The sequence below is a fragment of the Sander lucioperca genome, chromosome 13, assembly GCF_008315115.2.
Source record: "Sander lucioperca isolate FBNREF2018 chromosome 13, SLUC_FBN_1.2, whole genome shotgun sequence".
NCBI classification, from domain to species: Eukaryota; Metazoa; Chordata; class Actinopteri; order Perciformes; family Percidae; genus Sander; species Sander lucioperca.
Genome location: NC_050185.1, coordinates 14,160,813 through 14,176,520, shown reverse-complemented (window position 1 = coordinate 14,176,520; position 15,708 = coordinate 14,160,813). Strand labels below are relative to the sequence as shown.

Genomic DNA, 15,708 nt, shown 5'->3' with positions numbered 1-15,708 from the left:
ATTAAAATTTCAAACCTTTAATCTAAGATATTGATCACTGTAACAGCACAAATTACCAGTGTTTTTAGGGTCACTGTTTGTCAATCAGTGACTGATTTGCATATTTATGGAAGTTTCAGCATAGTGCACTGTAAGTGGGCAACCTGGAAAACAAGTTATGACTAATGATATAACCCCCCACTTTCAAACATATTTACTTCATCATCAGAAAGAGCTCCTATTGCGTTATGTAGCCCTACAGCCATCGTTAGCAGGCACATTATTGGTCATGCAAATTTGTCATCACGTCAATGCAGCAACAAGGATTCAATCTGTGCAAGATGTTGAGAAATGACTGCAGCATGTTTAAATAATAATGTGTCACATCACTAACCATAAATGACCTAATTCAATCGTTTATGGACGCATTGTGGTAAATCAGCCAACGGCTTCCTTCAGGGTTTGTGTACAGACTTTAACCTCCTATCCCGGTAAACACCGGATTCAACACAGTAAACATGAGTAAACACTTTACGCAACAACTGAAACAGGGGAGTCGCCTCTCCAGTCTGACTCCTGCACTCTATCAATACCAGCTATTGATCCAGACACCTGTTGATAGCTGCTATGCATCCTTATCTGCAGAAATCCATTATGTTTTTCAACCAGACTTTGTTTGACTTGATTAATCCTTTCGGACCTCCCATTGCACAATGCTTTTGATGAAATCAAAGCATTGTCATTCTTACATAGCTAATACAGAATTGCAGCTGTATCATTAAAGCACTTTTAAGGAAAATAGTACCTATGTCTAGAAACTGGCTCCGCTATTATTATTATTATTATTATTATTATTATAGAAATATAAAAGCCTCTAGACAAGGTTGTTGAGTGCTGGTTGGCCGAGGTGCAGACATCAGACAGGCAATGGTCGATAGGGGACACCATGTGAAGACCGCCTGAGTAGGCTATATAAACGTGGCTTTTCACAGATAACTGCTCATTTGCTTGAAGCTGGATGGTGCTGCTTACAGCCTGGACAGGTAAGGAAGTTTGTCATTTGCCTGGACATGTTATATCTGGAATTTACCTTTTAACCTATTGCATTGTAGAGAACTGTAATTCAATTACTTTACAACAGATGTACAGAAAACAAGCCAACTCTGATTGGTCTCTTTCTTATCTGTTTTTGATGAGATCTACAGCCAACTCTGCAACTATATCTTACTGGTAGAGTAGATTGTGTGAGTGCATGTACAGTACACTATGTAGTATTGTATGTATTGTACGTGCTGTGTGTGTGTGTGTGTGCGTGTGTGTGTGTGTGTGTGTGTGTGTGTGTGTGTGTGGAGGGGGAAAAGAGAGAGAGGGGGGGGTTGGCTGTGGGACCTGATTCGTTTATTGTTTGCCTGGCAGCTCCTTTATGTTTGGATGCTCCACAGTAATTGCAGATGAAAGTTGCGGTTGGACGGGCCTGAGAGGACATTTTTTGGGGTTGTGTGTAAAGAGAGAGGGGCCATGGGGTGTGGGAGCAGTGAGACAGCCCCATTTTTTCTGTCCAGTTTGAACCAGTTTTTCCACCAAACAGTAAAATCTCTGTAATGTCACGATGGATGCTTCTTCTTATTATTATTATTATCATTATTAGTGCCTATAATGTGATGTAAGGTCTTTGCCCCTACAGTAGAGTGATGCAAGGATCTGTGTACTAGAAGAAAGAGAGTTAGTAATTTGCTGTTCATTGTTACTACTAGTTAGTTCTTAAGAGCAACTGCCATTACCTCTCATCTGTGTTAAATGAAAAGGGAGACTTTCAATTAAATAAAAAGTTATGAAACAAAAGTGCGTGTGTTCAGATATCACAGGTCCATTTTCTCTTTATGTCCTACACTGCAACCATTTATCTGCAGTTAGGTTTAGAGATAAGTGCTTTTAGCTTGTGATCTTAAAAAACTGACCCTTCCTTTCCTAAGTAACTACAGTGATAGGCTAACTATAAAACCTCCCCCTTCCTCTTGTGGCTCTCTCTTCACAGATAAGTGATCAGTGATCCTTCAACCTGAGCGTCAGTCAGGGAGGCTCTGTGCGCTTTTCTTTCCTCTTCATTGGTCTCTCTTTTGTTCTCTCTCTCTCTACCCTCTACATTTCTCTCCTCTGGTTCTTTGCCCCTCTCTGCCTGTAATTTCTCTCCCTCAACCATGCCTCCGACCCTGGCCACAGCGTTCGCTAGGCGCTGGTGGATGGCAGTGACTTCCATCATTGAAAATCTGCTGTTCTCTGCCGTGCTTTTGGGATGGGGATCGCTCCTCATCATGCTCAAGTCAGAAGGCTTCTACTCTTACCTTTGCAACGAGGAGGGTGAGTCACCACTGTACTTTCTGTCACTGTCTCATTACTTATCTGTCATTTGTTTCATTATACTTTCCACAACTTTTATGAGGTTATAGAGCAGAACTCTTTCTCCTTGAAATGCAGTACAATATATAATAATAATACTGTTAAAATAAGGATTAGTGATAAAAGGTGCACTGACAGTCAGTCTGTGGACACTAGAGGTCGGGCAAAGGGGGGTGCAAGGTTTTAATCAAGACATGTAACTTAACACTGCTGCCTTTTTGCCTCTTCCTTTCTTTAGGAAGAAAAAGTGTTTTCTCTGAGGGGGGCATGGACTGTTTTTAAGGGACTCAGGAGATTAAACATGATCAGTTAAATTAAAGTGAGAGCATGGTTGCAGGCTGACAAAGTGGTCCAAAGTTAAAGAGTAAGAGACTCCAGTGTCTCATAAACTCCAGTATAGCATTGCCCCTTCGAGAGCTTTAACTCTAAGCAACTCCAAATTGAAGACACAGCAGAAGACTGATTGAGAGGGATCTGATTAACCAATGACGGACTGAATCAGCTGTCCTTTTCCCTCACCCCTTCATCTTCTCTTTTTCTCCCCTACCCTCACCTTGAGCAAAGTCAGTCAGGTGCTTTGTGTTTTTAAGTACAAAGGTGGAATTGATTCACACAATGGGCCCTGTCAGGTTATTATAGAAGAGAGTAAGCACAAGGGAATGTGAGAAAGGAATCAGGCCACACTTATCCTTTGGACCTTATGTGCACTGTGTCTTCCCCCATGTCCTGGCTGTGGGGAACCCTGCTAATCCCACAGAAACTTAAATATTGGTTGGATTCTGTTTTTCTCTCTCACTAGTAGCCACAATATCTCCTAGGGAGTTTACACAATTGAGTTATCTGACCTGTGATTTGAAGAAGGATGTTTTTCCAATTTCTAGTGGTTGGCACTGTCTTTCTATCAATCTTCATTTGCAAGTGATGCAACTTTGTCTTGTTTTATCTTTAGGCTTATTTAGCATCACTAGTAGCCTAATTTAATTAATCAAGGCTAATTCCAGTCACGTTTATAGGATCGTAAAAATGTTTGTGTGTCGGCACAGACGCAGACTCGCCACTGAGGTAACAATTGACCATCCACGACTATAGGTTACTTCCTGGAGTGCTGCCAAAGCTGTCTTATCTTGTTCTAATAATATAAGAGGGAGAGGACAGCAGAACCAGCTCAGCTCTTTTCAGGCATGTGACATGTCATAGAGGGACAGATTTTATGGCTGGTAATATGGAAGTTGAAAGTCCACTGATAAAAGGACAGGGAGAGAGAAGCCGACTGATAGAAAAGTGATGAACGGTAGAAATCAGACCACTGGTGGGGTTGACAGTAAAAAAAGATGACGATGATGCAGCGTAGATTAGGCTTTTGTGCACATGCAGCAGTGATATTTGAGGAATGGTTAAAGCTTGATTTTATGTGGTTAAGTCAGCGGGTCATCATGAAGGGGAAACCAAGGCCTTCACAAGCTGTTAATTTTGCAGCATCCTGCCCAATCAAATCTTCTTGGAACTCATGCAACTAAGCTTTCCTGAAGTACACTTTGGCACTTTGCTATGAAGAACATCATGGTGTCACAAAGGGATTCCATGCACATACTTGCCTCACGTGACTACAAAGACAACGAGTGGCTGATACCATAGAGGTGTAAGGGCGTGTAATCCAGAAAACATCCGCCCACATGAATAATAAATTCCCAAACTGCTGCTTCCCTTCCTCCCTTACATGGACTTCTCAGGACTTTTGTACCTTTTCACATTATCTATGTGAAGGTTCTGATAATAATGTGAAGTTTATTGCCAGTTCCATCTTATCACTTTTTAGCTTTGGCATTCCAACTCACTAATAAAATCCGAATAGCATCTCAGTTGAGGCAAGTAGGTACATTTTTATCTTTCTGTGGGTCTAAACTGTGCATGTTTTGCTTCTGCCCCCAATATGATGTTATACATAGGTTTCTAGTTATACTTATGCCAGGTTCTGTGGCAAAAGCCATGGCTCCCTATACATTCAACCATGTACAGGATAGCACAGCTGAACTCAACCTTACACAGTCATATGATTATTCACACCACTCAACTTTATGGACAATGTGTTTGTGTATCAGTAAGACTAAATAAGACTTGCCTGACTGCCATGTCTTGGCCTCTTTCAGAGTCTGTCAGACTCCAAAAAGTATCTAACATCCCATCTTCTACCTACTTTCATCATGTTCTTCAGGCAACAGTTCCAGCTACAATCTGTCCCAACTCCTGGCAACGCCAAAACCCGATGACTATGCAGACTACTATGAAAATGAGGGTGGCATGGTTGGTCTGGGAGACGGAGTGGAGATGAAGCCCCTGATTCCTATGGATGGGTCCCTGAGGATGAACGGCTGGCTGATTTGTAAAGAACAGGATGAGATGCTGAACCTGGCGTTTACAGTGGGCTCCTTCCTGCTCTCGGCCATCACCCTGCCACTGGGGATCGTCATGGATAAATATGGGCCTCGCAAGCTACGACTGCTGGGAAGGTAAGCAAAGGAGAGAAAAAATCATCCAGACTAACTATGTGATGTTATTTATTTTCAATTCTGTGAACAAAATTCTATTCACATTCAATTGTTTTGGAAATATGTACAGGTAAAATCCCTTAAGAACCCAGACAAAAATGGCAGAGATAAGCTGCAACTTAAATAGTCATCATCATTTATTTTCAGCACGTGTTTTGGATTGTCCTGTCTACTCATTGCTTATGGAGCCTACAATCCAAATGGTAAGCCCGAAGAGTGCTTATGTTTCCTTTTTTGCATTGTATTTGAAGACAATAATCATTAGTCGTTGTTGTAGTGGTTGTTGTCTTGAGCTAACCTCTGTGTCATTTGCAGAACTCTCTGTCCTTATCTTCATTGCCCTGACTTTCAATGGCTTTGGGGGCATGTGCATGACCTTCACCTCTCTCACAGTAAGTGTGTGCATGGTTGTGTGTGCTTTGTAATCCTCCTGCTGCAGAGGTTTTGCACCTGCCGCATAATATTTGTCTATATGTATATTATTTTCTGTCTTTACAGGTCTTTGTCTCGCTGTTACTGCTCTGTTATAATAGTTTGCTGGCTTCTCGCCTGCTTACTCTCTCCCTCCCATCTTGTTTGGCATTCTGGTTGTTGTTTTTTTGGCTTCTTACACTGCACTCAGTGTTCCTAGCAGAAGGAAGGTGGGGGTTTATTAAGGTGGGGGAGAGAGAAAGGGAGTGACTCGATGGCTCATTATCACTTTCCACTGCATCTATAATTGTGCTTTAGCAAGAACATCATAGCAACTGTTTGAGCGTGTGAGCTGCTCATTTCCCTGTCTTTCTTGTTTAAACACAAACACATGCACTCACTGTAATGTACATGCACAGAAAGACACTCATCACAAATTAATATTTGCAAACTAATGTACTCAAGCACAACTATGTAGGAAGACAGTGTCACTGAGGCTGCAAAGTAGAGCCACAGCTCAAATTTGTAAAAAGGAAGAATAACAATCAGAAACATAATCATCAGAATCTCCCATTCTGGGTGGTCAGGTAATTTATCAGATTTCTTGCAGCCTCTTTTGGAGCCACAAAATGCTTTATACAACTTTTGTTTTACATATGCAGTAGTACTCCCCAAGATCTGTAAACAGACTTTCGATGTGTAAAATCAGCAACTTTGCCCTTTAAAATTGAGCCACAGAGCCAAAGATATACACGGACAGAGCAACAACTGATGCTCTTTAGGATTCACAGTCTCAACCTCTCATCATTCCTTTGCATTCTTACTGCTGTTCTTGATTCCCCCCCCCCCCCCCGTCATCAGTTCAGCTTTACGGCGACTCACACAGGAGTCCAGGGCTGTACCATGGTGATGCTGTTCACCAGAGAGGGGCTCTATTCCAGTAAATCTCCCAGTAAATGCCCCTTTTCTATACCACCACAGGCTGTTACTGTGATGTACATCTCCTTCGTGGTATTTGTTGCATCTACCTAAATTTCTCATTAGTTGCTCCTGGCCTGAATGTCAGTGATATAGTAAAACTGTAATTTATAGCTTTGTTTGCTCTTTGGTAATAGAGGCCCCCAGAGTTGCATAAAACCAAAATTTCCACTTACACTACCTTTCACTCCATCTCCTTCACATCCTGATATACTATACTTGAAAGCCTCATTGTTGGGTTAATCATTAGACTCTACGCTGCTCCTTGACTCCTTGAACATGACTGCACCTCAGACCTACAGGCATTCATTCTCAGCTGAGAGGTCTAACATTCAGCGGCCACCACTGGCTCCTTGCCAAATGCAGTTGTCAGGTCACCTTTCCCATTTAGGTTTGTCCAGCAGCTGCAAATGTATCTCTAATGTTTAAAAAATCTATTAGAACAGTTGTCTAAGTTGTCCTGGTGATATTGCTGGGAGATACTGGGTGCTTCAATATGCATACTTTCTCAATTAAGTACAAAGACAAACACATGCCTCTTCCTCAGCTTCCCCAGTCTTATGTAATTGGATGTGCTTGTTGTTGTTCAGTCTCTTGAAAACAGAGTAGCTTGTGAATGCCTTTGTATTTGGATGTTTTGCCACCCACTGTCTCCTGTTTTCCCTCCCAGCTCTCTTTTCTCTGTCCTTAAACAGGAGTAAAGCATGTAAAAGGCCAGAGAAAATGTCACCTCACCTCAGTCACCTCGTCTCTGCAGCCCTGCGTTTGTGTTGTGTGTTGGACAGCTGTGTGTCTGTTATGTGATGCTGTTTTATATTGCTTTTATCGGTGTTCAACACACTTTTTTGTGTCTTATTTTCTCTGATGTCTGCCTGCAAATTGGTTCCCAGTGTCCACTCTGACCCCGGTGTCAGTAGGCACCATCCTTATGGTGTCCCCAATCTGTCTTAGAGCAGCTACACTGTAACCTTTGTAGTTATATACACAATGGAATATATCATTACATATGTATAAATCATATTTCAAATTGCTTGCAAGTTTGTGCAATAGCTTGATTCTAGATTACAATAAGGACTTATAATGTCTCTTTTCTACTCTCTTTCTCTTTCCCTCTAGCTCCCTAACATGTTTGGAGACCTCCGTTCCACCTTCATCGCCCTGATGATTGGCTCCTATGCCTCCTCTGCTGTCACCTTCCCTGGTGTCAAGGTAACAAACACTGAATCACCCTGCCACACACCTGCACCGACACTGATGTAAACTGTTTTTTTCACCTCTCCCCCTATAAATCTTTTGTTTTTTGTCATTTCATACTGCTTTCCAAGAACTGTTTGCGAAATTCTTATATTTTACATAAACTGACATAACTCTTAAACGCACTGTGCAACCACATTTAGCTTCTACCAGTGCATTCTGATTTCAGGTGTTTCCTCTGTTTTTTTGTATTTATTCGTCATGTTCTGATGTGCACAGGTGATCTATGACCTTAACATATCTTTCATCACTATCCTGGTGGTGTGGGCTGCCTGTGCTGGACTGGTCTTCTTAAACTGCTTCTTCAACTGGCCACTGGAGCCGTTCCCAGGACCAGACGACATGGACTACAGGTGAGCACACACACACACACACACACACACACACACACACACACACACACACACACACACACACACACACACACACACACACACACACAATGTAACACAGATACAATTCACGGTAAAAATCCCACATTTACAAATATATGCTCACTTATACTGTATGTAGGTGCAGTATGGTGTTATTCCAAATGTCACAGTATGCACTGCATTGCACTACACAGTGATATGTGTTTTAGAAACAAAACTGGACTAATAAAGTAATAGAAGTCTCTATTATGTTTCAAAGTATATGGAGTACTCAACATCAATGTCACTGTTTGACGAATAATTATGTAATAGCCTATGTGTAAAAATGTGCGGTGTAATCCGCCAGGTTAAAGTCTATCTGCTGATGATCACACTTGCACTCATCACCGTAGTAAATCCTGTTGTTAATTAGAATGCCTTGCTTGTTCAGCGAAAAACTTTTCCATTAGACTGATTCAAGACAAATAGGATATGGATGTTTCCTGTGTGTCACCATTTTCTGTTTATGATATTTTAACACTTTTCTCTTTCACTATGACCCCCTCCCTTGTCACTTAACTTCCATCTGTCCTTCCTCACCCGCTGTCCTCTACTCCCATTCTTTTTTTCTCCCTTTCATCCCTCTCTCCTCTTCTACTTTCTCAGTGTAAAGATCAAGTTCAGCTGGCTGGGCTTTGACCATAAAATCACAGGAAAGCAGTTCTACCAACAAGTGACCACAGTAGGCCGTCGTCTCAGTGTGGGCAACAACCTCAAGCAGATGGAGCTGGCCACTAATGACGGAAACAAGTTCTGCCTGTCCACAATGGACCTGGAAATGGAATGCAAGCCAAACGACGAGTGTAAGAGTCCAGAATTCAGCCAACTCCTTGCCCCCCCCCCCCCCCCCCATTGTTATGCTTCTCACTCTAATGCGTGTTGTTTACCTCTGTTTTGTCCCCTGCAGCCCAGTCATTCTTCAAAACCATCATCAGCCCGATCTTCATGCTCAGTCTGTTGACCATGTCTATCACTCAGCTCCGTCTCTTGTTCTACATGGGAGCCATGAACAGCGTCCTGGAGTCACTCAGTGATGGAGACCTCAACACAGGTCTGTGGTTCTGCATTTTTTCTAGTAACTTTCTGTCTCTCTGTGTGTAGACAAACATGAGCACTTGTTGATTTTGTTTTCTTTACTATGAATCAAGTTTCTGTGTCTTATACTGTATAACTGTGATTCATGGCTTCAAAGCCGCTGGATTTATGTGGTTTTTATTTAAATTTCAGTGGAGAGAATGGAAGTCGGTAAGAGCTTATAGTTGTATCAGTAGATTACTGAAGCATTAGGCTGTTAACTCTCAAGATGACTACAATTAGAATTTAACCTCTAGTTTTGTGTGGGTTTACCATCGCAATACTGTACTAAATCCACTACCACTACTCTCTGGCTTTTGTCATAGCTAGTGCTATTATTTCATTTGACCTTGCCTGTTGTCCATGTCCATAACCTGGACAATGTCCATGTCCTTCAGCTGTCATTCAGCTTTAATCTGAAACCACCAGGTACCATTTTCTTGTACTCATTAACTAACTTTGCACTTCAGCACCAGCAAAGAGCTTACGTCATATGATATGAGCAGTTTCACATGACTCACTACTCATTTATCATTAGTCCCCTGACCATAAAGCCCCTCATAATGGCATCAAATTGACTTTTGAACAGTTGCTTTCTCCGTATCCACTGTTGTTTCGATATGGCTCTATGATGGTACAGTTAATTATTAATCCTAATAATGAACTGTACCGTCAGAGTCATTAACCAGGTAGAAACCCTTCATCTCTGTCTTATTTTTATCCTTTAACCTCCCCTTTCTTATTTTTTTCTCAATGTCTAATATTCATTGGAATCTCTCTTTTTTTACAACCTTTTTGTCCTCAACGCCTCACTCAGTGAGTCTGTACTCCTCCATCTTCGGCATGCTGCAGCTGCTTTGCCTGATGACTACTCCTGTGATTGGTCAGATCATGGACTGGAAGCTGAAGGACTGTGATGACGGAGAGGAGGAAAAGGAGCCCTGCAGCAAGTGAGTCAACGTGTTCTTTTTAGACTGCCTTAACTCCTTCCCATTTATAGGTTCAGACATTACTGTAATGTTTATTTGCCAGTGTGACGAATAGAACCAAGAAATTAACCTTTATTGTGAAATAGAGTTTAGAGTGCAATATCAGTGCCTGTGTAATCTGATCTCTCTTTCTTTTTTCTGATTTTGACTGCTAGGGGGGAGATAAAGAAAAAGCGCAGAGATAAAAAGACCCAGAAGGTGACCAATGCCTTGCGAGCGTTCGTCCTCACAAACCTCCTTTTAGTGGGATTTGGGATCACCTGTCTAGTGCCCAATCTCCCCGTGCAGGTGGGTGGTCCACTTCAGTTGTCAGAGATACACACAGGCCTTCAAAGTGCTTCAGAGAGACAACAGACTTGCTAGCATGTCATTTTATAACCTTATTTAAACATTTGTAATGTTAGCTTAGCATAGACTGGGTAAAGATTACAAACATATACAAAAATAAATGTTAGTTAGTGAGCCTTACAGGGTCTGGTAGGTCGATTTACCTTTGAACAGAGCCAGGTTAGCTGTTTCCCCCTGTTTTCAGTCTTTATGCTAAGCTAAGGCTAACTGTTAAATGTTAAATTATGCTTTAGGACCCTCATAAACCAACTGACTGAATGACCAAAATGATTATGACTATTGATCTCTTTTACTTTCATTTTTCCTCAGATTGTGTCATTTGTCTTACACACTGTGGTGAGAGGATTCATTCACTCTGCTGTTGGCGGCCTATATGCTGCTGTGTAAGTCACAGTGTGTCTCTCTAACCTCTCAGACACAGACACACACACACACACACACACACACACACACACACACACACACACACACACACACACACACACACACACACACACACACACCATCACCATCATCATAACCTTTGTCTTCTGTATGTGGATGATCAAACTGAAAACTAAATTTACCGTGTCCGTCTCTGCAGGTATCCCTCCTCCCAGTTTGGCAGTCTAACAGGCATGCAGTCTCTGGTCAGTGCTGTGTTTGCTCTGCTGCAGCAACCCCTGTTTCTGGCTATGATGGGACCCCTACAGGGAGACCCATTCTGGGTATGAATGCACACACACACACACACACACACACACACACACACACACACACATACACACACACACACACACACACACACACACACACACACACACACACACACACACACACACTGAACAACTTTCACAAATTAAACCTTCAGGCATGGCTAATTCTGGTGTTGTCCCCCAGGTTAATATTGGACTCTTAGCTCTCAGTATGCTGGGCTTCTTGTTGCCTCTCTATCTAATCTGCTACAGACGGACGCTCTACAGACAGCAACAGCAGAGGGAGGACAACGCTAAGATCTATTTCAAAATCAATTGCTCCGACATTCCTGAGGCCTATGTCTAAAGAAACGTAAATGAAGAGAAATGGATAGCAGAGGATGAAGAAAGATTTTTTTTTACTGTGAAACATTGCAATCCAGTAATACGTGCGTGCATACATAGGCATGCAAAAGAACAACTGAAATCTTAACTATTTAGAATATCACATTTAAACTCTGTAATTGGTACACACACAAACTGCCACATCCATTTTCCAAAATCCCACCAAGATAAACAGCTGATGCTGCCGTTGTCACAGAAAGGAATCAGTTTGACAGTCGCTGAGGCGGAAAGTGAAACATGGAGGGAAAAAGAAAAAACAAGAGGAAAAGACTGTGAAAGGAAAGAGGCACAAGCCCTCTGCATTCCCCCAAATCCTCTGACTTCTCTTTATATTCCCTCCTCTCTGGGCTGCACATTGCAAAGTGCAGGGTCCATTCCACATAAGACTGCTTTAAAATTCCCCATATGAGAAGAGAAATTAACAGAAGAGTGTGTTTAGCTCATGAATATCCCCCTGGGACACTGGCAAGACTGCTAAACACTTTCACAAACAACCTCACCATTATTAGTGAGTGATTCCAATTTTATCAGACATTTTTGTTTAATATATTGACTTCAAATCATCCTGATTGCAAATGACATACCATGGTGCTACCTATCTATTCATCAGCTGGATTTTTTTTGATAGATGGTGTAAGGTAAGTGTGGACTAAATAAGCGACAGGGAGGAGAGAAGAGCCTTATTGTTGATGTTTCTCGGGCGAGTAGAAAAAGAGATTCATTAGGATTAATTATGGGACTTGATTTTTTTGTTTTTTTTTAACATCTTATATTATGAAACTACTGTAGCTTAGAATATACTGAAGTATTGGATAATGTCAGTGTTTTAATGGGCTGTATTCTGTAAGAGGGACATCAAACAGGTGTGTTTTGCTAAAAGCAAAATGTTCATATATGTTTAGAGTATTTTTTTTATTTCCTGCTTTCTTTAGTTTTCTTTTTATATTTTTTTTTAAGTTTACCAGCGGTGCCTTTTCAATATACCTTTATGTAAAAGAGATTTGTTCATTGGGCAGCATGTTCTATTGAGCTTTTTACACATACTGTATCAGTGAAAGTTGTCCCCTTTGCATTACATGGTATACTATTTATACATCATGTTCTCCATTAAAGAGATATTTTGCTGATTTAAATCTAGCTCTGTGTCATGACAGTGTGGGCAGTGTGTTTAGATGAACAGTGTTTGGCTTCCCTTGGGGTGCCAGTGCACGTAGCTCCCCCCGGAGCAGAGCAGCAGAGGTCTTCAGAGATCCGCCGGATGACACGACACACGTCATGGAGGTCTGCCCAGAACTCTACTGCTCCGCTTTTCTGTGCACTGGAATCTACGGAGGGAAGCCAAACACCGTTCATCTAAACAAAATGTCCACACAAAGATGACACAGAGCTGGTTTTAAAATGGCAAAGTATCCCTTTTAAGTGTATTCATAAAATCATGATGATTCAGGTGCCTTATCTTAAAGTCGGTATTAAAAGTGTGTCTTCCTACTTTTTAGCACTTTATATCCTGTTAACCCCTTTTAAATTTCACACAGATCAGCTTATTTCAGCACTTCTCTCCTGGTGCCTCTCTAGAGAAATAGTCCCACTTTCATGTTGAGCTCCTCCTACCCTCATTTGTGTATTTATTTCATTTTACACTCCCTTTCCATAATACATTTCATCATGTATTTAAATTGTGCTGTGCTGACAATGACTCATGTCTGATCGTATACTTTGTTGTTCGCATAAAGCTCTTCTTCTACCGTTGAAGATAACGTAGAGATGACTGTTGTGCAGGTGTTCCTATGGAAGAATTTGTGGGGGTTAATAAAGATGAGTTGATCTCTTGCTCATGTTTTTTCATTGCTCACTAGGCTACATTATATGTCTCTGTATCTGTGTAATTCTTACCTGGTCACAGAAACTGTGGCTATTTATTACTCACATTCTCTTCACCCAGTTCTCTAGTACATGGTTTGCTTGCTTTTTTCATTGGCAGGAAAATTATTATGGATGTATGACTTTTTTCTGTTTCTGAAACGGACCCTTTTCAAAATTCTAAATACATAAATTCAGAAAAGCAAAAAACAAATATGAAACTAATTTCCAGCTGACGGAGTTTTTAGGTTGTAATGCAACCAACCAGCAGAGGTCAGTATTGGCAGCATGTCTTTGAGGGCCATTACACTGAATGAAGGTACATTTTTGTCAGCTGATTGAATTGAAGTCTGTTGTCTGAACAAAATTATAGTCAAGTTTTACTGATTTTTTTATACTCAAAAACCAGCATTTAAAACTGACAAGAACAGAAACTCATATCTCAAACATTTAGTAAACCTAACCTGCCAAAATATAGCCACTGAGACTGATTTCTGCTTTCAACACACACAGTTCTGTATAACATTTTTCATATAAAGCATATTTCGTATTTATCCAGAAAGTATGCACATGCAAAATGCTAATTTGCTTTAACAACAGTGTTTAAGAACAGGTGTCTCCTGACTCCATGTCCCTCATGAAGCTTGGTTAGAGGTGAAATTACTGTAATCTTATAAAATTATGAACAGTTTTTCCACCAGATGTTCTCGTCACACTCTCATTTTTCTCAGTTTGATTTTTTTCCACGTCTGTCAGCACTCCGCTCTGCCATCTTATACTACACTCCAAGAGATGGTTATCACTTGACACCCCAGCCCCTCTTGTCACCTGAGAATAGATGTGAGAACGTAACCCACATCAGGGACAGTGGCTCCTGGAGCTCTGCTGAGGCAACTCTTTGTTGGCTGGCCGACCCCTGTGGTTTGTTCAGATACACAGTTCAAAGAGGCAACATGAGACCACTGCCTTACAGTATAAGGTCACTATAAAGCAGGTAGTGGGCCGTTCACAGCACATTCTGTTGAAATATTTTAATTCCAAATTACGAGCTGAAAGTGCATTTTCTTGGTTGTGCTAAATCCCATCGTACCAATCAATGAGGCAAATAGGGGAAAATGAGAAACTTCCTGATAAAACATATACAATCACATTAGATAGATAGATAGATAGATAGATAGATAGACCCTTCATTTCATTGTACTACTGTGTACATCTAAAGGTAGAAGGGGTCCTGAGAGAAGACAGAGGAATGATAAGCGGATGTTGGCCGACGGATACAGATGTGCTATAAATATAGCAGCAGTGCGCTGTTACATAATTTTAGACTCACACATCTGGATTAGGGACCTGTGATGCCTTGTCATCGCATCACGCGCCAACACAATCTTATAGACCCGTGGGTGGTGGAGCAAAGCGTTGTCAGGGGACCACCAGGGAGAGAATAACAGGTCAGCCTGCAATTCCTGTGTGGATGTAGGAGGATGACTGCACAAGTGCCTTCACGATTTCATCTGCTAACGCTTGTTATCGTTATGATCTGATCTGACATTTGTTGTAGTGTACAAATCCATGTCAGTCATCAGTGGCAGATATAGTGGACAGGAGTGGGTTTGGGATTTCTGGAGTCAGATAATCACATTAGATGCAGGGACTTTGTTTAAAGGGCTTAGAGAGCTGACGCACTGTGCGTCTGTGCCAGCAGTGATGGTCCCCGCCATGCCCATATACTCTGATGTTAATAACCACCTTCTACGTCACCGTGACTGCGATGACGCAGAGGGTGTAGCACACTCTAAAGAAAAACGGTTCAGAGAAGCTCAGAGTAAGTAGGCTTTTTGTATTTATCTGTGGTTGTTGGTCCGATGTTTTGTCGGCTTTATAGGCTATATTGTTTAATTATTGTGACTCTTAATGAACTTTCTTATAATATATCAAAATCTGTATAAGCATATGTAGCGTATTTTGTAACCTAGTGTTTTGTGTTCTGGTGCTGCTGTTTTGGCCATTCCTGTAGAATATTTTTTTCGTCAGTGCGGTGCTTTTCTGGTTAAAGCCTAGAATAGGCTATAAAGCTACCCTATTCCTAAATTGAATTACATTTCAGACAGCTGTCTACAGTTTGAATTACTAATAGCCTAAACGTTTGAACTATTTTATTTAAATCTTTCTCCAAAGTCTGGTGTAAAAGAGGGTCAGGGTGAGCTGAATAAGGCAGTTTTATAAACATAATAATGCATTGTACAATGATAAATCATATGCCTACTATTTATTTAGCCTACACAATTGGATGGCTCAATTAATCGTTCTCAGTCATAGGCTATGTCTAGGCTGTATAGACCAATCACAACAACCCCAAACCCCCCACTGGTGAACCATCCTT

The 15,708-nt window shown here is 41.3% G+C and overlaps 1 protein-coding gene across 2 annotated transcripts; it reads left to right on the top strand.

Annotated features, from left to right (window-relative positions):
- Positions 1-880: 880 nt before the first annotated feature.
- Positions 881-12,768, top strand: slc43a2b (solute carrier family 43 member 2b). 2 transcript variants are annotated; one of them, XM_031320249.2, is made up of 15 exons: positions 881-1,022; positions 2,015-2,337; positions 4,589-4,883; positions 5,070-5,125; positions 5,238-5,314; positions 7,428-7,520; positions 7,785-7,918; positions 8,585-8,781; positions 8,886-9,029; positions 9,206-9,223; positions 9,870-10,002; positions 10,197-10,329; positions 10,699-10,772; positions 10,973-11,096; positions 11,269-12,768. In XM_031320249.2, exons 2-15 carry the CDS (start codon positions 2,178-2,180, stop codon positions 11,428-11,430), a joined length of 1,800 nt encoding a protein of 599 aa, XP_031176109.1. In that variant the 5' UTR covers positions 881-1,022; positions 2,015-2,177; the 3' UTR covers positions 11,431-12,768. The 2 variants fall into 2 exon arrangements, with proteins under 2 accessions (XP_031176109.1, XP_035846677.1); XM_035990784.1 differs by lacking the exon at positions 9,206-9,223.
- Positions 12,769-15,708: the final 2,940 nt, after the last annotated feature.

Excerpts from the sequence above, each read along its gene's own strand:
- slc43a2b (XM_031320249.2), top strand. The coding sequence starts at position 2,178 with ATGCCTCCGACCCTGGCCACAGCGTTCGCTAGGCGCTGGTGGATGGCA. Across the intron at positions 4,884-5,069 it reads AAGCTACGACTGCTGGGAAG|CACGTGTTTTGGATTGTCCT; the intron begins GTAAGCAAAGGA and ends ATTTATTTTCAG. Across the intron at positions 10,003-10,196 it reads GAAAAGGAGCCCTGCAGCAA|GGGGGAGATAAAGAAAAAGC; the intron begins GTGAGTCAACGT and ends TTTGACTGCTAG.